We start from the raw sequence: 23,709 nt of genomic DNA, 5'->3' as shown, positions 1-23,709 counted from the left end.
CAAATAAACAGACCAGATTTGGTGGAGCACCCTGCTGCCAGCCCCATGGGACACCACGCAGCTTCAGTGACTGCCTCGGGGTGGCAGTGAGCCCAGAGGTAGCTTGTGCTCTCGGTGCAGAAGGTACAGCCGATAGCTTTCCACCGAGGTACGACCCATGAGCTCCTGGCCCCACTCTCTCCCTGGCCCAAACGCTCCCTTAGACCCATCTCTGCAGAGGAAACACAGCTGGTGGCTGCTCAATCGGTCTTTCTAGAAGAAAGCTGGGCAGGAAACACTTTTCCCATCTTGCACAATTTTTCCTGTTCCCTAGCAGGATGGATCTAAAGCCTATTTGTATTTATTCAGCTAGTTTTGAATGAAAAACAAGGGAAGGACTTGCTAGGGAGGAGTGAAGAGTCAACATGCCTGGGGAAGGGCTCCCTGAAGATGCTCCTCCCTGCTCTGCCCATCTCCAGTGCCCTCCCACATCACAGCCGAGCTGCTGTTGGCCTTTCTGGTACGCTCTCCTCCTCCTCCTCCTCCCCTCCCATCCACAAATCCCACTCAGTCCTCCAAAAAGCTCAGCCAACATGGAAAGTTTCCAGTGAAAAACCGGGTCCAGCACCCAGACATCTCCCAGCAGAGGCCGTTCCTGGGGTCTCGGCTGTGCCAGGGAGGGCTCGCAGCAACCTCATTCCCTGACACCGCAGATCCCCGGGGGTTTAAAGCAGATGTAAACTCGCCCTCGGCAGCCAGATGATGTAAGGGGAAATCTTTACATGGCAAAGCGCCAGCGGAGCTGACCTCCCGTCTCTTCCCTGCTCCCAAATCCCAGCGCAGCTGTAGTCCGCTGATCTCCGTGTGCCACAATTAGCCTTTAAGGAATATGGCAAGGATTCATCTAGTAGAGCAGCACTTAAAGGCTGCTCTAACTCCCGCCTGGGACAGCACTAGACCCCAAAACAACACTGCAGTTGGGTACACAACATGCTACCAGCCAAAATCTTGCCTCCCACAAAAAATGCCCAAGGACTGACGCTGTGCAGTTGTTTTTTTCCACTGCAGACTTGCAGAGCAATTCATCTCAGTGCCATCCAGTGCACTGTCTTTGCAGGGATAGAGATGTACGTGCTTTGATGTACAGACAAAAAAAGACGCCACAAACCCCAGGACCTCTCAAACGCTCGTGGCAGGGGGTGCGCAATCTCTCCGCAAGCTTTGAGAGCATCCCAGACTGCGACACACAGCTCCCAGATCGGGCTTTTCTCCAGGACTGAGGGGGTTCTGACTCTCAGCTTTCCACCTGAACCTTCAGGAGAGCATGTCTGGACTTTGTAACCCAGGTCCTGCTCTGGTGCATACCATCAGGGCAACCCAGCAGCTTCAAATCACTTCAAATCAACAACCTGAGTCCCACTCCATGGCAGGGTGTGTGCTGGGAATGGGTGAGAATTGATAGTGAAATACTTGCTACTTCCTTGAAAACACTCCTTTCTCTACCAGCAACTCCTTGTCCTCTGTCAGTCCAGCATAACCTCCTATTTAAGGGAATGTAGCGTTTGTGAAAGGTGCCTGTACGATCTCCCAGCTTTCTCCTGCTGCACAAGTGGTCTAAACACAGGAGTTCCCCCTTTGAGGTCCAAGGCTTTTTCCATACATCAAGTTAGGAGCCTTGTCCAAACAGTTTTCCCCTGTTCGCTCCTACCTATAATGCACAGAGCTTGGGAGCTGGAAGCTGTGCCTGGTCCTCCAGCCCAAGCGAAACCAGAGGGGCTGCTCTCACACCTGGCACTGGTTTAGGCATGCTCCCGCTCACTTAAGGATACGAGAAATGCCGTGTCTGTGCTCCTGGATGGATCTCCTCACCCTCCTCATCTCCAGAAGGTCACTTAAGGAGTTTGGAGTAACTCCGTACCCTGTCACTGCACACCATTCCTCCAGCCCGCAGGACATGGAGAAGCGAACCCAGGGTGGCCAAACCGAAAGCCTTAACAAATGTCTCTGGGAGAAAACACCTCCAGAGCTCCCAAAGAGAAAACATAATGAACACCTATATGGGACTTGCGATTTGTATGTGAAATAGGCTTTGACATCGCTCTGGTCTATACCCCGAGACATCGGTTCAGGATGGAGGAGGGAAGCTGTGATTCCTGTGGTTGAGTCCTCCCTACCACTACCGAGACAGCAAACACGAGCGCGTTGGTGTATTTCGTGTGATGTGGGCACCTGCAAAACTGGTTTTAAATTATTTCTTTTTTTTTCAGAAACCACAAAAGATACAACTCTGAGTCACAGCCAACCTGAAACACAACCCCACACTTCTGGACGAACTCCCCCCAAGACATCCTACTTCAAAACATTGTTTTCTAACCACTACTAATAACCTACTTTGTAATCTACTTTATCTAAACATAATTTCCCATTAAGTGAAGTAATTAATTTTGCTTATAATCCTACTCCTGACGGCGTTTTATTCAGGGCAGAAGAAAAGACACGCTCAGAAAACAACGCAAACAAAACACACAGAGAGAGGTCAGAGGAATGTCACAGATAAAAAGAATTTGTGAGACTACGTGACATAGGAAGCTTAGGGATCAGCCCCCCAGATGGTACAAACCACCTTTATAAACCAAGTGACAAGTCAGACATCTCTGGGACAAATCTGAATGAAAAAGGAGCAATTGCTCTTGTACTTTATCATTAGCCAAAAAAGCCACAAGGACTACAGGGCAAGAAAAGGAATAACCCATGAAACTGTTACATGACCTAGATTTCATTGAAGAACTGCAGAAGCAATATTTTTTCAGCAGCATCTGCTGCCTTTTTTTCCTTTTTCAAAAGTAAAATAGAAAGCAGAAGCCTCGTTGGCTCTATCGCTGGTAAAGCCACCCATACATCATTTACACCAAACCCATTTCAGGGCAGGCAGGGCAAAACGCACGCCCGTCCTCGCCCTGTGCCTCTGGCTGTGTTTCATTTTTTGAGAAGAGAAAATTGTTTTAGCCGAGAAGGAGGCAACATTTGCCCCATGTTTAATATTTCAGGCTGACTTTTTAAGCAGGCAGTTTGTTTTATGCAGGTGCAGCCCGGAGCTAGTGCCTGATGTAAGTGCGAGAGAGGGTCTCCGAGGGCACCTTTCTCCCCGTGTTGGCGTTTCAGTTTGCGACGGTTAATCGCTCTACAGCAACCTCAGCAACTGTTGACACAAAATAGGCGGAGATCAGGTCTGTGCAAGCACAAAATACCAGAAAGGCAAACTATATGTAAACACACTTCAGATAGCTATGACAAGAATAGACCAAAACCTGACTTGCAAAACAATGACAAACCATTACTCTCCTCTTCTCTCTCTCTCTCTTTTTTAACATATATATTGAAGGTATATATTTTTATTTATTTTTTTAAATATATATTGAGGGTATTTTTCCTGACAGAAGTATATCTTGCACTAAAGAGAAACCAAGCCCTGAGAATTTTATTTACAAGAGATGGCACAGAGCCCTCCACTTGGCTTGCAACACAGAATTCTCACAATACAATGGTGTCCTGGATGGGGCTTTTTAAAGCCAAACTGTTTGAGACAATGCACACCTGAATCTCACCCTTTTAAAATAAGAAGTAGCAACCTGGTCCCTGCCCTGATCCTGCACAGCAAAGGAGTAGAGAAAAGAGCAAGCAGTGAATGTTTGCATGTTTGCATTGTGCCTTTTCATCTTATCTCCCTGACACCTGACAGAGCATTCATTACAGAATATTAATGCATTGACTAAAAAAAAGTTTGTCAGGAACAAAACCACCCCAGCGCAGGATGTAAGGCCCAAGGGAAAACAGGATATTTTTGGCTGTGTATTAACTTCTTGAATGACGAGCACCTTTCGTTAGTCAAGAAGGTAAAACCCATGTGCACCATATGATGCTCTGCAGTGGGAACCAACCTTTCTCCCTCTCAAAGAAGCATCTGTGTGAATAAAATAACACCAGATACTTTATTTGCTCAATGCTTAGGGCGCCACTAATTAGTCTGTCAGTTCACGCAAAATGATCCCGCGTTTGCTCTTGAAATAAATGGTGTTTCCTCTGCTGGTTTTGCCTGGCCTGAACCCAGGGGATGTCAAAGCAGTGGTTAGGGGAAACATCCTCCCTTGGTGCTCCTGGATGGGGTGACCCCTGTTTTGGGGCAGTTTGAGGAGAGTGGAGACTACCAGGTGTATCAGCACTCCAGGGTGAATACCTTCCTCTGCTCCACCTGAAGTCCTGCAGGCCAAGAGCAGCTTTGCCCCAAAACCCCTCTTTATCCACTTCTTCTGAGCATCTGCCTCCTTTGGAAAAACACCCGTGTTTTGTGCCAAAACCACATCGCTAGTCCTTAGATCCGCTCACCGAAACCAAATCCGGCATGTTTAAACTACTGCGCTGTATTTTTAAATGGCTTTACTGAACTAAAAAAAAATACCAACCTAAAATCTGGTGATACAAGAGTACCTGATGGCTCTAAATTCACAACTCTTCCCCCTGCAAGCTATTTGCTCAGCTTTTCTAATAATACCTTGGCTGCCTGGCAGCTCTCCAGGGCTGTCTGAGGCAATATGCAAGCTAAACATTTTTTCGTCTGATTTCAATATTTTCTTATGAGTAACTATACAGGATTTTACCTAGTGAGTATTCCTGATTGCTGTAATTTAAGAACAGAGAAATAGACTGCAGATGTAATATTATTATTACAATTGGCATTCGAGGTGAAAGGTATAACAATTAGCTGAGACTTAGTGAAAACATAAATGTAAAAATCTACTTGAAAAGCCCAGCACATGGTACTTTTAGAACAGCTAATTTATCGCACATATTCAAAATTGCTCAAAGAGTATAACAATTCACCCAGCGAGATGCTTTTTAAAACAGTTTTCTTGGGGGTTTGTGTTTGAGGTGGAGGGTGGGAAAGTGCGGATGATTTTTTTGTCGCAAACACCTACTGTCTTATTTTACACTGGAATAGCAAACAATATATATTTGTTAAACCTGAAACATATATTCTTTCTTATTTTAATTTTCTCCTGTTTCTCCATGTATTCCCATTAATAAAACAGTGTTTAAATAACATACATATATGTATTCTTGAATCACAAAAAGAAGGAAAGTAAATAGTTCCCAAAATCTGATGGTTAAGTTTGTATTGCTGGAGCTGAGAGGATAATTTGTGAATGTTTTAAGATTTACAAGTAAATAAGTACTTGTATTTACTGTATCTGATTACTGAGAAAAGTATTTGTTATGTTCTTACACAGATTCAAATTGCATCTTGACCTTTTCTCATTTAATCTGTTTACTGCAACAAAAGCAGTAATAGATACATCTGAAAACAAGCAGATATTTTACTTGCCTAGGACTAAAAACCCTTGAGTGCAACATGCTCTGCAAAGCAGCAAACGGAACAGCTTGCCTGGTTTTTGTAGCCTGCGATCTGGTAGAGCAGCAGGGGTGAAAATTCAGCTCTGTGTGTAAGACCAGCACCTGCTTTTGCTATGCTCCCTCCCTGCCTGCCTCCTCCCCCAATTACGCCCTAAAAATAGTGCTCAAGTGGGACTAAAGCGGAGTGCTGGTCATGTGCTGGCCTTTTGCTCGGGGTGAGTATCACCCTCAGCGAAGGAACTGAGCGAAGCTGAAGTCGATGCTTAACGCTCAGCCCCATGAAGGAGCCTGTCCATGCCCTCCAAGGGGCTGGCGTGGGGCTTAAAGAATGAGAATCAGAGGACATTATTACTCGGATTTTGGGGTGTTTCAGGTGTGCTTTAGATGCACTAAACCCCAGGCATGCTATGAAAAACAAAAATAAAATATCTCAGCTGGAAAACAGCCTGGGACTGTTTTGCAAAAGGTGGCAAGGTGGAGAGCCATGCAGCTGCTCCTCCTTCCCCTCCATGTCTGCGGAGGGGTGGGCAGGGGTTTTCTGCATCTGTCCCCATCTGTATTCCCCCATATGCCCCATCAGCATCCCACATCTGCCCTATCTCCATCCTTCCACCTGCCCCATCAGTGTCCATCCCCATCTGCATCCCTCCATCCACCCCATCAGCGCCCCCCCATCTGCAGCCCTCCATCTGCATCCCCCATCTGCCCCATGAGCATCTTCCCCCAACATGCCCCCATCCGCAACTCCCAATTTGCATCCCCCCATCTGCTCCATCTGTAACCCCACCATCTGCAAGCCAGGCCAGGTAAGACCTGCAAGCAGACAGGAAGGACACCCCTCACTGTGGTGTTCCCCATTCATTGCTGGGTTCTGGGGTGCAATCCCCCATGAGAAGTGCAAAATCATCCCACCCCCGCCACGCCACCCATGCCACAGCAAAGCGCTTCATCCCCTGCCCTATGGAACTACAGAGCAAAGAAAGAGAGGCATGAGAAAATTTCCTGCTGGAGAGGAGCTGTGATGGGGCTAGAAGTATTTCTGGGTGTCTATGCCCTGAAGTGGCTCTGCTACTACACACAGTAAAGTGGTCTGGTCTGTCTATCACAAACCCATCTCAGATTTTTCACATTCATCTTCAGGTTGGTCTCAGAGCCTTTTTTAAAGTTAGTCCTTACAAAGTTTCAGCAAAATAACTTCAGCTGTCTCCAAGAATGAGATTAGGGAAATTTACATTATTTGTTCATTTTTTCCAGTGTGTTTGGTTGGGATTGTTTTTTTTTCTCAAGCCTAGAAAATTATACACAAAAGTGATATTTAAAGAAGTCCAGGTCATAAAATCAAGAACTCAAGAGTTAGAAAACTGTATCAGTAGAGCTTCTTGCACCCTATTCTTTAATCTGCTTTATAAACAGACAGTTTAGTTACCATCTCACAGTACAATTTTTGATAGGGTCCAATGTCTCATCCACCCCAATGATGGTTTTGTTTGTTATAAGAACAAATAAGGGCACTATAAGGTAGAAAAATTCATTTCTCCAGGAAATAAACTTCATCAAAGTTGAATGAGTAAGGCAGCAAATGGTAAGAAAAGCAAAGCAGTCCTGGTTGAAGCAGCTGAACACTGCACTGGAGAAGAGGATTCAGCTCTGCTGCTTCAGCCTTCGACTGCTTGGGAGCTACTGAGTAAATCATCAAAATCAAACTTTTCACCAGCAGTTACTGATTTCTCGCATCTCTTCTCCCTACCCAACACCGGAGGTTGGCAATGTAAGACTTCAAGGCACTAAAATCAAGAGATTTTCCACTGAAAATGGTGGTTGTGCTAGACCTGGACCTCCCTGAACCTCAGTTCTTCACCTGTGAACCAGGACAACCCTATTCTCTCTTTGCAGGGAGCTGTAAAAACATCATGCAGACCAACAACCTTGTATGCACATACAGGCAAGTGGAGGTCAGGGGAGGACTTGGGTGTTACAGCAGTAAGTGCCATTGGAAAGCCTAGCAGTAATTATTAATTCAATTTTCAAGCACGGTTTGAATACAACTCAACAAACGAAGTACTGAAGAATGAGCGTGAGATAAAATATTGACTAGCTGCTCCATCATTGTCTGGTCTGTGCCCTAGATAACACAAGGGTACTTTGGGAAAAGCAGAATGGAAGCACCTAATAAAAGGCTTGAGCTTTAAGAATTTGAATGTTTAAGATCATTATAATGCAGTTGTATGCACTTCCGTGTAGAGAGATAGTCACATATGGATATGCACGTACAGAAAGGTTATACAGGCACATCATTCTACAAGTACACAGACATTTGTCTGTGTGTACCTAGACTTTCCCAAAACATAAACAAGCATCTGACACCTAATGCAGCGTTTGATGAGAATTGCTCTCTCTTCTTGGTAGAGCACCACCACTAATTATTTACCGTTAGTAAGAAGAGATTCAGCTGGGACGTAGTCAACAAGAAAACTGTATAGATGGTTCAATATTGCCTGGCTGGCTCTCAGCTTAGGTAAGAAGTGATTGTATCACACCTCCTGGGTATTTCAGTCATGGTTTTTATCACAGGGGAAAAGCACCTTATTAACCTGCACTTGGTCAGGTCCCTTCAGTGTCCATATATGCAACATTATCAAAATCATACAAGTGCCCCTTCTAGTTCACATCACCATGCTTCGAACCCTAAACTGCTGCGAGGTTAAACGACCAACAAGACAGAAACCTGAAGGGTTCATTTAGGCTAAAGACATCTTGAACTCTGCTACCTTCCTACCTGCCATAGATTTTTGCTTTTTGCAACAGGGTAAGGGCTCCCTCTTCCCACGATAGAAACATCCCACTGTGGCAAAAAGATGGTCCTATCAGACAATGTTGGTGATTTGCAAGGAAAATCGTTGTGTGTGGAAAAAAACAGAAAAAAATCTTCTGTGTGGACTATTTCATTACTTTAAAAAAACCACAACAAAATAACCCAAGGAAAAAGGTCAAGTTAAAACTGTGATATTTTTAAAGACGTGCCCTACCACTGATACATTTTCTGGCACATCTCGCATCATCACCCCATTCCTGTGACTCCTCAGCCATCAATAGGAATTGTGTGCATCAGCCTGGGGAGCCCAAACACCGGGCAGACCGTATGTGAAAAGCATGGTGTTTTTCGCTATGGCAGAGAACTGAAGTACGCAACCAGCACATACTGTAAAGGCATTCAAAATATGACAAAAAAATCTGTTCAAATGCTTTCAATCTGCAGAAAACAAATGCTCTCTTCACTGACTGCTCTGTGGCAAACTTCAAATTCCATCCAGAAAATCCAGCATTCCCAGTCTGGGCTAACGACCATGCTACCAGACATGAGTTTATGTTTTTCATGCACATTTCATGTATTCCCACATGCTGTGTTGCTGCCAATAATTTATGACTGATCTGCACCCAGCTTGCCCTTCAGCATTTTATTTAATCTCTGCAACAGTGATTTACAATGACTCATCATTAATACAAAAATGTACATGTGTGTTAACAAGTTTGGAAGAATCTAAGGAGGAAGGCAAAAATTTTTGCAAGTCGTGGCTGAATGACTTATGAGCCCTCTAAAGGAAGGCAAAGTTAACCAGAAATGATACGTTAGCTTTTCCCTGCAGCAAACGATTTAGGCAAAAAGAGTTTCTTCTCCTGCACACTGACTTAGAAGAAAAGGGATGGAGGAAAATGCCGGGAGAGGGTTGCTCACACCCCCAGATTTGGGAAGGGATAAGTAGCTCATCGCTCATGCCACAGCTGGATGTTCCCTAAGGATGCCCGAGTGTGTGTGCAACCTGCACACTCAGCCACGGCCTCACAGCCTCCTCATTCCTTAGCATCCATGACGAAAAGCAGGGGCTGAATTACCCTATTTTGGCATCTCTGCCCACCACATACAGATCTGTTATTTAGAAAAGCCCCGACCGGCTCTACAGTGTTAAATCCTCACTGGGCTGGGAAGGGGAATTGCCTCAATAATTTATACAATTGTAACACCACAGCAGAATTACCAAGCTAGCTCAAGCAGAGGAAGCCTGCCCTACATCCACAAGACTTCAGTTATAATGTATTTTGACCTACTTTTTTTTTTCCTTGCACATAAGGAACTTATAAAAACACATCTGACACAAAGCCAAAGTAAAAACTCCTCAAACCCGAGGCGAGATGGGTACAGAAAACACCCTGCGAAGCCACTTGGGCAAAATTCCACCAGCTTTAGTTCAAAGCATCCCATGTTCATAATCTCAAAAATTTTCTTCAATGGAACATCCTAAACTGATGTAGTTGCCCACACCGAACCCTATGCTCCCAGACCCCTCGGAAACAGCACACGCTCACTCCTCCCATCGTTAAATAAGACCCCTGACGAACATGCACAGCTTCTCGACTGGCCAAAGCACCTATCATTAAACTGAGGGACAACCATATAAATTGGGGTATCACCTGGATGAATGTTGGAGGACGTAAAGCTGAAACAAACACTAATTATTCCTGGCTGAGCCAAAATACCAGAGGTTATGTTTCTTTATAACACATATTTTATGTTTAGTGCCTTTTATTCCTTCATTTTAAAGTAAGTATCTTGGAAGCATACTTCACATAGACTAAGTATTTGGTATTTTCCTTTTATTCAGTGTCTTAAAGGGCTTCAAAAAATTGATCTCCCAGAGCTGCTGTGGGGTCACAGAAATTGATAACCCTTACAAGCTATGCTTATGTGAGCCCGCCTGCGTCTCCCAGATAGTGCACTTTGTAAATTAATCCTCCAAAGGCAAATATATTGTAAGTAGCTTGTTATCTCTAAAGTACTAAATTGAAGAATACATGGGATTATATTGACAGAAATTACATTTTCTGTAATGGGGTTTAATATATCTGAAATCTCTCCCATAGGCTCCTACTCTCTCTGAGAGAGGAGGGTTTGTTAATGTAGGTGCAATGGACATCAAGACCAAATTCATTCACTAAAATGGATTAGGCCATGTAATCAGAGCTTCAGTAATATTAATCTCTGACACTTATTGAACAGAAAAAAACCACTTTTGTCTGCAAACTGGCATTCCTTCCTCTCTTTTCGCCAGCAGGCTCACCATTTGCCTTGGCCATTTTCTGGGTATTACTTCAAAGAGGATAAGGTTTCCTATCATAAACACTAATCTAAAAATATTAGGACAATTAATTAGATACACTTAGTTTTACAAGGTATTAGATTGCAATACACTTCAAGTATTATACTTGTTCTGGAATAGTGGGAGGAACCTGAATTTTGATGCAGTAACAAAGGGTAATAAATCAAACTTTTTTTAAACGGTTTGCTGTTGTGTTTTTATACTTCAATTACGAGCAATTTTCACTGGTTGCCTTCACCATCTCCTGGACAGTTAGCAATCCCAAAACCTCTGCAGAAATAGCACAGATCCTGATTTCCTTCAAACAAATCCCTAGTGCAACAGATCAGGGGTTCCAGCAACGCTTAGCTGAACAAACAAATAAAACCGCTCCACTGTACTTCAGCAGCTACGAGCCAGATTGTCCTCAAAGTTCATTCAAGACTTCAAAACCTGCACTTTTTAAACAAACCCGTAAAGAGAGAGGACATCTGTCAAAAGGAAAACCCCCACTAACAACATCAAAAAAAAGCATGACAGCAGCCCAAACCAACAATACAATCTGCAGAAATGGGGCCAACTGCCCCTTTTTTTCACCCAACATCTCAGCCTCTTCCAAGGCCAAAGTTCTCAAAATGGATGTGGCTTTTTATTGCAGAAGACACTTCCTCAGCCAGAAGCAGGGTTGGTACCCAAATACAAATACACTGAAATCTGCTCACTGAAAAAGTGATGGGAAAATAAAAATCATGTGTTTTCTGCAATAGAAAACCTCTGAGTTCCCATAATTGAAACCACTCCCACAGCGATATCACTTTTGCATCGATAAACTGCTGAGGAGGGGAGCAGATAACAGCAAGGTGTGTCCTCAAAAATGCAAAGCATTAGCCGGAGGGTGCCAGTGGCCGTATAGAAACACTAAGGAAAATTACTTACCAGTTGTTCACTTGAAGTATAGTGAGCCCTGTGTCTTGTGCCAACTGCTTTTTCTGTTCTTCTGAAGGGTAAGGGTGCTACAAGACACCAAAATAAATATATACATTTAAAACAATGCTTTTTTGGGCCTATTTTTTTTTTTTATTAAAAAAAAAGACCAAACAATACACAAAAAACCCCCAGAAGCACGACATCTATTATTGAAAGGTGAAAATGCTGAGGTGTGTCACTCGTTTATAATTATTAATGGGCTACTACATCACTTAATTAATGGCAGTAAAAGACAAGCCAATTATAAAGATTAGTGAAGTGGAGAAATAACTGCTTAGGATACTGGCAGTACCTTGATACTCAAGAAGGATATTTGTTGCATTAGCTGGAAGTTTTTGCACTTGTCTCAAATGACCAATTAGAGTCAGATCACTTGGGTTTTTTTAATGTATTTCACAGAACAATAAAGAATGCGATAAAGCACTTTGCTGTAAAAATAAAACAAGCTGATGTTTTCTGAGATAGTGAAGACAAATCTTGCCAGTGCCCCAAAATCATTTGCAAATAAGATCAGCATCCCCAACATAAACAAACGCCTGGGTTTTGAACACAGGCCAACGCAAGGTCAATGATCAGCACATTTTTGCCTGACATTAACATAGCTGGGCTGCACTAATCCTAAGAGACAGAAAATAAATACTGGTTTAATTGAAGATAATGTTAAAATTAAATCATAAGTTTCTTGTGAGAACTTGATTGCTTTCTCAGAAAATTTGCTTTTGCATGAATACACATTGCTTAATAAATCAACAGCAAAAAACACATCCAAGTCTGAAATTTGGAAATGACATTAGCAATATCGTTTCTGTCCTTTCTCTCCATGTAAAAATGCCACTGTCCCAAAAGGAAATGGCTAAATATTGCAAACATAACAATTCCCAGGAAAAACTCTGTTTTAAACATCTGGCTCAGCTCCTAACCTGGACACCCAAGTCTCAGTACTCATGGGATTCAGATCTGGTCTCCTGCAAGGTACTTAATAACGTTTCAGTAAAGATAATTCGGTACAACTGGTTAGACCTATGCCAACATCCCCTTTAGCAGTTGGTTGTCACTGTTATACACATATCCCTTTTTTTCCCCCCTGAAACATTCCCATATTCTTTGGATGTAATCTTCAGCCTGATATTACACAAGATGTAAACTGAAACCTTGTAAAGTGTAAGAATTTAAAACCTCATAAAATTCCGCAATGTTATTGGTATCGTAACTATTTAGCAGATTTTATATATTCTTGTAAACAGCATAATCTGACATCTAATAGCTGTGTTATATGGCTGCCTCACTTCATTTTACCAAATAGGGGGTTTTGTTGTAACTCTGGTAACTTCCCCTTGCCCAACGTGCCCATTTCAAAGCCCAGTGCCATGGTCACCAGCTCCAAAAGTAGTTTGTTTAGTTCTTTTTTTCCCCCAAAAAAATGGTGGGGACTTGCCATTCTTTTGAAATACTGTTTTCTTGACAGTAAGCCCACAGATAACCCGGACACCTGTAAACTACCCCCTGTATTTTCTGCATGTATAGAAAACAGCTCCAGAATTGCAATGTGGAGGACACAGAGAAGGGGATTTTACTTATTTTTTAAATGGGTAATTTGCATTTTACACACGCAAAAAAATAACATGAATTTTATTGTCCACATTATACACACGTTCATCCACAACACAGTCACACTTGACTTATGTCCATCTATCTGAACATAATATTTTGCATCTCTTAAAAGAAAAACCCTACATAGATGATCTGTAACATTTTCAGCTTTATAGCTTACTTCCCATTCCATCACTTTGCTATCAAGCAAAGACAAAATTCTTCTTTTTTTTCTTATTTCGCTTTGCCACCTTACATGTGATCTAATTTTAAGTAATTGAACAAACTGTGTCTAATTTCATGCAGCAAGCAATAATTACTAGAAAGCCTCTAGCTATTGGAATTGAGAACTCTGTCTCCATTAAGCAATTTTCAATTGTTCTGGACTTTTTTTTTTCCAAATAGACAAGACTCGATAAAATTAGCCATCAAAATAATAAAGTCATTGTAAAAATAATTGCATCAAAAATCCCAACCCCCAAATTCCTCGAATTGTGGTATGTTTAAGGTCATCTGATTTTTCCTTCATAGCCTAGCACAGCATAAACTTTTAATTTCATGATAAATCTATAATTGCCATAATCACATGACAGCCAGGACTTCATGTAGCTAATCCCTCTTAGCTAAAGGTTCATAATGCGGCAGGCTTTTTAACTATGATTCAGTGCGGTTTAAAATGCCTTAAACGCTGGGCATCCTTATTATATAAGCTTTATGTGAATCGTACGAGTTGTTCCTTTGTAGGCAAAACCCCCCCCAAAAATAATAAAAATGACTTGACAAAGAATCAGCATGCCACAGGCTCGGCTGCTATAAAAACATTCAAAGCCTTGTTGCATTCCCACCCACAGGGCTAGGAAGGCCTGTGCTACAGGCAAAGGCAGACATCACATTGCAACAGAGAGAAAAGGGGAAACCCTGAGAACTGCCATTTTATGAAGAAATAGGAAATTCAGTTGAAACTGTTGCTGTTGGTCTTTAGTTCAACCGTGCGAGAACGACAGGTGCCTTCCAATAGCTTTCTAAGAGTTGTTTAAAGGGATAAAGCACATGCACAGTAATATGTTTATATATATTTGCATATATGTATATTTTACTTGTGTGTATAAAATACGCATATATACATAAAGATACATATTCCAGTTAAATGGTTTAGTTTTAGGTAGTTCTGCGATGAGCAGGGAGTTGGACTTGATAATCCTTACAGGTCTCTTTCAACTTGAGATATTCTGTGATTTCATGAAATATATACAAATAAAGATATATACATATATATGGAAGTGCATGTCTAAAAACAACACACTGACTCCAGTTGGCAAGTTCACCTGTCACTCTGGATCACTTTGGGATATCAAAGCAAATTGTACCACTGTTCCATAAACAGTGACTTGAGACCTTTACTTTGTTGTGTACATTAGCTCCTACTATTATCTCTTAAAAGCTTAATTATTTGCAAACAATTGATTAAGGTGGGAATTGGAAAAAAGAGATGCCGGACCACCGGGAGAGCTGCAATGCATTAGGAAAGCAAACAGAATTACCTTCAGGTCTTATAATCAGAATTAACGATTGGGACCTGAACGCGAGGCAGCGCGAGAAGCTGTAACGCTCTCGCTGGAGTGTTTTCCATTTGATCTGCATTAACACCTCGAGTGAAAGCCATAAAACGGTGATTACAGATGGGAAGGCTGACCCTCCTTCCCAGAACCAGCCCAGCTTGCGTATACTGGAAGACTGCAGACAGGCTTTCTTGCCAAGTCCAGAGGAAAAGAGCAAATCCAAGGGGAGGAAGGGGGGGATAAAAAATAGGTAGGAAGCAGACAGGTTAAAAAACAACAAAAAAAGAAGGCATTTGAACGAGTAAAGCTCACAACAGATAAGGACTCTGAATCTGGCTCCGGTATTTTCTGATCACGCCTGCTGCTGCTACAGCACTACAGAGCAGCATCCACCGAACGGTATGAGACCCAGTGCTTTTCCCTTCCCATAAATCTAGTGCTGAAATGCGGATTGTTTGGCACCATTAATGTGTTTTTGAGGCTCTGTGGTATTACTTTTAATAATGACTTAGTACAGAAAGTGATTGCTTAATAACACCATCAAAGTCTGCATGCAAATGAAAATTATCCCTGGGGGATTTGCCCAGGGTAATATGAACAGTTAAGGAACATTTGAAAAGGTAAAAATAACTATGCAAAATATGAGCCAGAGCAGTCATTTTAGCAGTAACAAAGAAATCAAAGTGACAGAGAGAAAAATGTAGCTTTCCATCATATTCTCTCATCACTGTTTTATGAATGGTATTTAGAGAGCAGAAGTCTCAATAAAAGCCCCTTTTTAATGCAGCCGAGATAATTTTTAGCAAAACAAACAACAAGAGTTTTGTTTTGGGGTTTTTTTAACCACCTTTGACTATAGCTGGTGGGTCAAGTCTCCAGTACACACAGATGGAAAGTGTCCAAATTTGTCTCTTAATGATACCCCTTGTCCAAATGTACTCCTTTCCTCAAATTTTCCACCCCAGGCTGCAAAGGCTGGATGCCAGGGCAGTGACAGACTTAATCTTATCTGTAGCCCGGTATCGATAACACTCCCTCCCTCTCTGCCTTGCCCACCGCAGCAATGCATCGTAATGGTGACAGAAAAAATATATGAAAATAATCCCACCCAGATCTTACTGCTGAGATAAAGAGAGGCAAACCCACCCCTTCTCACCGCCCCCCCCCCCCCCAAATTACTAATTCCTAATGGCACCGAATCTCCTCGACACTGACACCGCCAACCAGCCCTACCACCGCACGGAGGCAGAAGCCATCCCCGAGCAAAAGGTCGGACGTTACGTTATAAGGATGTCGTGGCAACTGTCCAGCGTCGCCCTTATCGCGGCAGCGCTGTCGCTTGGCTGACCGCACCGGGAGAACCATTTCGGAAGTCCTTTTATCCCCTTCCTCCAGCCCTCTGCCTCCTCCTGAGCTCAGCCTAATGCACCCAGGAGAGATGACCTTGAGCTAAACTCTGGTAGGTGATGGAGAGAAACTACCCCCTTCCTCCCCCACCCCCAATGTATGCCCTCAGGAGTGTCTATTAACTGCTTTCTAACCTCAAAATAAAAAGACAAACCCCTCCAACACTATGATTTTGTTGCTTCTAAAGAGCAACAAAGCCTACACCTAACTCAGTAATCAGAGTAAAGCCCAAGGTTCAGCCCTTCAGTGACACTGCACGTTGGTTTTATGCTGAGCTCTGAATCCTGGCTTTACCCAAACTTATCCCGGGTTCGCTAAGGCGACAGCACCGCGGTTTGGGTCTCTCCCCTTCTCCTACCTCCCCCTGGTTTGCGTTTGAACTGTTTACATTAGTGATCAAGTTGATATACGATAAATGATTTTTTTTTAATATCCATAATGCTTTCCTATTGTTTCTCAGCTTTATGAATTAGTTTTACTGTTGCAGTGAATGCTTTTTTTGTCTCCTGACTGCACATTATCAAAGGGACACTTTGTGCCTGCCATTTGCATTACAAAAGCAGTGCATGGTGTAGTCTAAGAACAGAGCTTGAATTTATAGCAGTCAAGTCCTGGATCCTCACACATGCTGGCCTCCAAAAGAATAACAGGGGTTCCTGAATTTGCGAAGTAGCCAAAAAATGGTTGGATCACTATCCATAAAGTCACAAGATTTCAACCTGCTTTTTTCATCGGCTATCGGCGTATTTAGAGGGAGCGATAAAGAGAACGTGCCAAGCCTCGTTGCTTATTTTGCAGGCTGTGTGAATCGGTTTACAGACTATCCCTGCGACCTGCTTTATATTCAGGCGAGGCTGTAAAAAAGTTGCCAAGTTGAGGAGAGCTGCGCTGTGGGGGGAAAATCAACTCGGAAGCTGCAAACCCGATCCTGTTTATCCCACGGGACCGGCTTGCACATTGGAGGAAACACTAAACACCAAGAAGGAAGTTGTTTTATTAGAAATGCATCTATGAGGCTGAGAGGAAAAAAAGCCTGTGCAAAGTTTGCACAGTCTTTTCCTTGGCCGAGAGCACTGAGTCAGCCTGATAATGCTGTTGAAGTGTGAGCTGGCTTTGGCATTTAAAACTCCTCGTTGCTTTTTCAGCGCAGCAAGAAAACGCAGTCCATATGACACGGTCATGCTGCAGATAAAGCCAGCCTTTTCCTCTTTCAAAAGAAAATATTTCCTCAACTTACTATAATAGTCTAATATCCCCACAGTAAGATTTCTTTTTCATAGCATTACTGTTAATAAATCCTGCTGCGGCCAGAGTTATTGAACTGCAAACTATGAACGCAAAATCAACAGGCGTGTTCGGTCTTGTAAAGTTAAAAATGTATCAAAATAGGCAAGGTGACAAGATGAAGCATCCTTGTATTGCTACGGCAGAACTATATGCTGCTGCTCAACTTCTGGATCAGACAAATCCTATGAGATGGGGCTCTGAGACGCTTCCCTTACAAAAGGTTCTGCAGGCTGCTCTGGCAACCCTGCTGAAAAATAAAAGGTGAGGAAAGGAGGCAGAATCTGACTCTCCTAAGGCAAACACAGGGCGTAAAATACAGAGCCAATACCGCAGAAGTTTTAACATCTGAATGCGTGTTCACAGCACAACCTGATTAAACAGGAGTTGGGCTGGTTTTGCAGGCAGGGGGGTAGAAGAGACATTTTATTTGCAGGGGCTTACAAGGGAGAGAAGAGGCACGGACAACAGTGACAATTTTTAATGAAGGAGTTATGCTGGGGAAAAAAAAATGTTCTGTGCTTCTCTCTTTTTCCCATTTGCCCTTTTGTAAATAATTTTCTTGCAAGAGTTGTCTGCGAACAAGTTTTGGCACTCGCTAACATAAATATCCTTTCCAAGGCTGATGGAGAGACATGGTATGGCTCAGGATGCACTGCCAATACTTCTCTGGTGGCCCCATCAAATTATTCATAATGTGAGCACTCATTAAAGAAAAAAAGTTCAGATCATCCCTTGCACAGGATATTACAGAAGTCAGAAAATGGAAAAACCTTTTAACTCATCTAATCCATCCCCTGGCTGCTACAATATTATTCCTTCCATACCATATATTATTACCCACTGCCTTTTCCAGTTGAGCTTTAGCTAGTCCAAGCAATGGTGCTTCTGCTATTTCCTTTTGGAGACACTCTGATAGACCTCAGTGTTTGGAGCTTATTCTGGCTCCCACCAGCTTTCAGCTTAAGTCAAGTCTATGCAGACACTCCCACGCCATACCCGGGTAATTGAGCGGAGCTTTTCCCATGTTAAACATTCCTCTAGTGCCTGTATGTATATGCATACAGAAACACACACAGTGCTTGCACACACATGTTAACTTCTCTTAATACAGTTAAGAAGTGTTTTTTTTGCTCTAGCATCGAGATTATTTGTGCTAATGCGACACGGGCGGTGTGCTTTCCCATCCTCTGCCCCGTTTTTCTTTATTAGTAGTAGTATTTGGCTCTAACACAGCCTAAAAATAACCAAGGGCAGTGTAATTAAAAGAAAAATTGCATTCAGAAAGATCAGCAAAACTCTCTTCAGCACAGCACATGGCTGAAAACAATGAAATATTACATGCAAGTGACACTGAAGGAAGCGAGGAAATGCATTATCCGATTTCCAACCGTGTTCCAGCTAAAATTCACATTCTTGAAACCCAGATTTTCAGTTAAGCTGGTGTCTTTATCAAGCAGCCTCAGAAAGGCAGGAAGGTGAACCCCAGCCTTTCCTAGATGTGCAGCTTTTGGGACGGAGTGAAAAAATCCCCATCCCCGACACGCTAAAGGAAATCCTGACTACCTGATCACTCCACAAAAGCACTCCTGTTGTTTTTAGAGCCAGCCTAAGACAGATTAGCTCAGGTAAAAATCTTCTAACCAGAAGCCTATTCTCAGCAATAAGTCACCGTTCTTATCTACCTCAAGTGACTTTCTAAATAGGTGGGCTCGGAACTAACTCCGCAATCGCTGGGAAACACCAGTGCCCATGGTTGTAATCCCACAGACCTAAGCCAAAAGCTTTTATTTGTTCTTTCTGCTCTCTGTCTCAGGCTTTCTACAGAGCTCCCTCTGTAAGCAGGGGATAAAAACGCTCCCCTTCCCTATGCACCGGAGTGACCAGGGTGATGGAGGGTTGCTGTATTCAGCCTAGTCCCTTATGTCACCTACAAGCTTTAGGATGGAGCAGAAGCTTTAGGCAGGTTTCCTGGGGTGACAGCACCTTTGGGAGCAGCTACTAAGGAATTTGGGAAGTCTCCTGCCAAGAGCTCAGCCACCTTTTTCATGGAGGGACCAAGCAGTTGCATGAAGAGAGTTCAAGGCAACCATAGCATCAAGGTGTCAGTCTTCAATGCCAAGATGAGGGGCGTTATACATTTTTACATGCAAACATTTTCTACTTAAAAATAAAAACAAACAAACAAAAAACCCCAAACCAAAGCACCACCGAGGAAGGAAATGAGAATATAAAGCTGCTATTTTGCAACACTGCTTCGTTGGCATGGGAAGTCCTTGAACAGATGCCCCATCCACCATTAAATATTCACAACATATCCTTGTAAAAGAATAAAGCCCACTCAACTTATAAGCAAGAACACAATGTGTTCTTCATTAAAAAAAGATGCATTTAAAGATCCAGGAAGAAAAAAAATGAGGAGGGAAAAGAAAAAAGAAACAAGCCAGCAAAACATTGCCATTCTTCGAAGAAGCAGAGACTCTTGGAAGTAGTGCACATTCTCTGGCGTTAATTTTCCCACTTAAATTACAGTGATGCTGTAGCCTCATCTCATTAGAGATCATTGTCCCCAGTAGACAGTTGTGTTTATGGGGGATTCTTGCTGTTCCACACCTGCTGCTCAGGTTGCTATGTGATAAAGCCTGCATACAAACAGCAGTCTTGAGGTTGCTGGACTGCAACTGATGAGCCCAGGCTAATTCAGGGGTGATTATGTAGTTTACTGGACCACTAAACCTCTTTAAGCTTGTAATTACTGCCTATTTGAGTAAAGAACATTCAAAAGCAATTCACTGCATCATGCCTGCCACAGCTGGAAGCAGGCTGCCAGCAGTCAGCAGGGACATTAAAATCTACAGGGACGGGGATTTGAGCACAGCTCGTAGGCACTGACGGCGGCGGCAGCCAAGTGTGTTCACATTCCAGCTCACCTTTTCTGACCAGGCATACTATTAAAGGTGCAATGAAAACTATAGAAAAGCAATAAAGATGACAAATAACGGGACGTAATTGAAAGAACTGCATTTTAATGACTCTCGCCCTCTTCCCTCTCCCCTTGTATTGGAAAAAAAAAAATTAAGCCTTTTTGTCATGACAAGGGAAGGGAAAGAAAAGGCCTTTTGCAAAAGATGAAATGTGCTATGTTGATGTGAGTGTTTCTCTTTTCAAAGTTAGAGGCTTTCCTTATGGTTGGAAGTTTTTAAAAAAGTTTTCTTGTAAAGTAAATGCAGAGTAAGTCTTATTATGTATTTGGCAGTCATGATGATGCGGAGGCATCTTAATCACTGAATTTTGATTAAAACCTCCTCACCGAGTTTCATGAAACCCTCCAAGAGAACCTCCAGATCTGGAACACGTAGAAAACCCCTGTCTCACTGCTGCATCATCTACGAGCACCAGAAAATGACATAAAAAACCACTCTGCAAAACAGCCCAACCACAGGCAGCTACACACAACTCAAGCACAGGTCCCTATTGTTGAGACAAGGGTGGTTTCTTTTTTAATAATAAACTTGTATTTGATTCAATTTGACTTTTGAGTTTTGAACCACTTGAGTCCTCCTTTTCAAGTTTGCCCCTGAGCAGGAATTTATTTTAAAAGGTACCTTGGTTTTCGTTAGTTGTTTTGTTTTTTTCATAATTAGCAGCCTTTGGGAGCAGGGTGTGGAGGTAGAAGAGGGACCTATGACACAGGTGGAGATATTGGTAATGGGGATTTTTACGAGTGAGTAAACTAAGGTCTGGAGAAGATTGCTATGGAGAGGATTGCTTGGGAGGGAATGGCACTGGCAAAACAGGGGAAGTTGCCAAAGTTGATGCCAAGCCCCGACACCACGTTGGCTTCACTGGGAGCTCTAAGGAGGTGGCAGCCCCTGCTTCTATGGCTCAGGTTGAAGAGCTGGGTTCTCGGAGCCCCCCCTTCCTGCAGCTGCCCCACAAACGCCGTCTCCCTGCTATTATACTTCCATGTGTGAGGTCTGCCTCGATGTGCCTAACGAGCCGTCCCTATTAACTAACTGCATGAAATGTACTTTAAAGCCTTGCAGGACCGCTTGGAGATCCAGAATTCATCAGTGTCGTTTCCCTGTCCCGCTAACAACTGCTGGTGGGGGTGGGGAAAAGCAAAAAATAAACAAGGAAAATAAAATAAACCATTGATACTGATATAATTTATCCTAGGGAAATCTAGGAGACGGGGTTACTTTCTCTCCTCATCTAATGAATTGCCTTGTTTTAAGAAAACAAGGAGATCTCATCTCTAGTAATAATCTCACTATGTATGTAGAGAAGGAAATAGAAAAAAAACCCCTATGCATGCGTGAGCATCCCACTGTTAACAAACATCAGCTTTTAAAAGAGAATATAAAAGCATTCGGGAAGTTTATTCTTAAAAAGCATGTAAATTCCCAGCCACAACAATCCTCCGACTAACCCCATCCAAGCTCCAAAGAGCCACGGGTTTATATGTTATCCAGCCATCACTCTTATTAATATTCATTAGGCAGGTCTACTTGCATTTTCATAAGCTGTGAAGGTGGCAAAAGAAACAATCAGAATTCTTTAACACACAGGCATTATCAATTCAACATCTGCCAAATAGGAGCACATAGAGATCTGAGGTTGAAATTCAAATGCAATTTACCTGGGCTAGAACTGGGCTTCACTTCCCAACACCCTGAATGCTATTTCAGGCACTCTCATTTTATTCATCCCAGCTTTTACATCCCAAATAAGTTCACTCTCTATTATTTTTACCTTTAAAATAAGAGTCCCTCATAAATTACCTCCTTCATTCCTTAGCTCTAATGAGTTCCCTTATGCTAAAACAGCCCAAGTTCAGTAAGGCTGCATGTATGAATAATTGTTGTGGAGGAGTGAGTGCATCCACCATAATAATACAGCCAAGTTTTAACTCAGCAAACTTGACTAATCAATGCTGTTTTCTGATTAGAGAATTCATTTATCTGCACCCATTTAGTGTGTGAAATCTCTTTTACTGGCTACAGGATGAGGACCTGTGCAGAAATACAGACTTTCTGACCAGGCTGGGTTCAAATTTAACTTCGAGAGATGAACTAAGAAGTCTTCAAAAGAAAAAAACCTACCTTTATTAATTATTTACCTTACTTAGCAAATAAACTTGTCTGATAATACTAATGAATTTAAGAATTATATTTACATGTGCAAGGACATGCACTAAAAACAGGTGATTTAGACCTCTTTGAGAGCTGGCAAAAAGCACGACCCGATTCTCCCCCAAATCTCCAGATTTAACTCTAAATTAACATGGATTTGCCCGCTAGTTCACCACATATTGACTCCTGTTCTTATAAAAACCTCATTAAAAAGGCTTGGATGGTCTCCAGGATGCGGCTCTTCCCTCTTGTCAACCTGCTTGGAACAAGAAGCTTCCCACATAAAAAATAACCTTTTCCCCCTCAAAGTCAATGCAGCTCTCCATCAGTTTTCTCTGGCTTTCAAAAACCTCTAAAGATGAAACTGCACCCTCCCTCACAGAGGGTTGGGAGGACTGAACTTTGCATTGCAGTGGGAATTTTAATGGAGCGAGGCACTTCCCAGGGTTTGGTGTTGGCTGATGCTGGGGGCACGAACCCTGAAAAAGCAAACTCGTTTGAGCCTGGGTAACTCTGGATATGGTGATGAGCTGCAGCAAACTTGACCAAAGCCTGGCGTTGCCAAAAGGATGTGTCCTCATCTTTGTAAGGCAAGACCCTCAGTGGGCGTCTTCTATGATGGATGGAAGGATGAGGTCAGGACAGGGGTTTTTGGAAGGGGATCTTCTAAAATCCACAAAAGAGTCAGCTACAAGAAGCCATTGGCCACCCCAATCCCAGCCTAAGCATCCCCTCCATCTTCTCCTGCCTGGTCTCCTTCAAGGACCAAGCACATCAAGCACTACACACGTGCAGATATCTCCATAGACACTACCATAACAATCAACATATTTGGCAGCAAAAGCACTGAGATGCCATGTCACTTTCAGCACATTTATGATGTGATGGCCATTAATAATTCCTGAGGATAGCAACACACAATCAACTAATTTTCTCAATATCAAGCTCAAAATCCCCCTCTCTGTTTCTCCCTCCTTTCTGAACAAAACTCCACGTTTCTTTTAGAAAGACCTAAATGAAAGTAGCTAAAGACCAAAAAAATGTCACCACTAACAAGTCATAGAGTAAGAAAGAGAGACCAGGCACATTTGATCCTGTTCTATACATGAACCTGTCTGACTGCTCCAATTTAAAAAAAAGTCACATCATTTTGATGATATGAAATGATGAACTTGACTATTATATGCATATATTTTGTTTAATGGCTTCATTTATTTTAATAACAAA

At 42.6% G+C, this 23,709-nt stretch overlaps 1 protein-coding gene across 13 annotated transcripts in view; it reads right to left on the bottom strand.

Moving 5' to 3' along the window:
• Positions 1-23,709, bottom strand: part of MEIS1 (Meis homeobox 1) — a 109,763-nt gene that overhangs the window by 12,130 nt on the left and 73,924 nt on the right. For all 13 annotated transcript variants that reach the window (XM_065059835.1, XM_065059832.1, XM_065059830.1 and 10 more), the window contains one exon: positions 11,457-11,533. In XM_065059835.1, coding sequence (XP_064915907.1) covers positions 11,457-11,533 — 77 coding nt within the window. The remainder of the gene's footprint in view (positions 1-11,456; positions 11,534-23,709) is intronic.

This window comes from Columba livia, chromosome 3 (genome assembly GCF_036013475.1).
Source record: "Columba livia isolate bColLiv1 breed racing homer chromosome 3, bColLiv1.pat.W.v2, whole genome shotgun sequence".
Lineage (NCBI taxonomy): Eukaryota > Metazoa > Chordata > Aves > Columbiformes > Columbidae > Columba > Columba livia.
The sequence above is the reverse complement of the archived record's forward strand: the minus strand, read 5'-3'. Positions and strand labels throughout refer to the sequence as shown.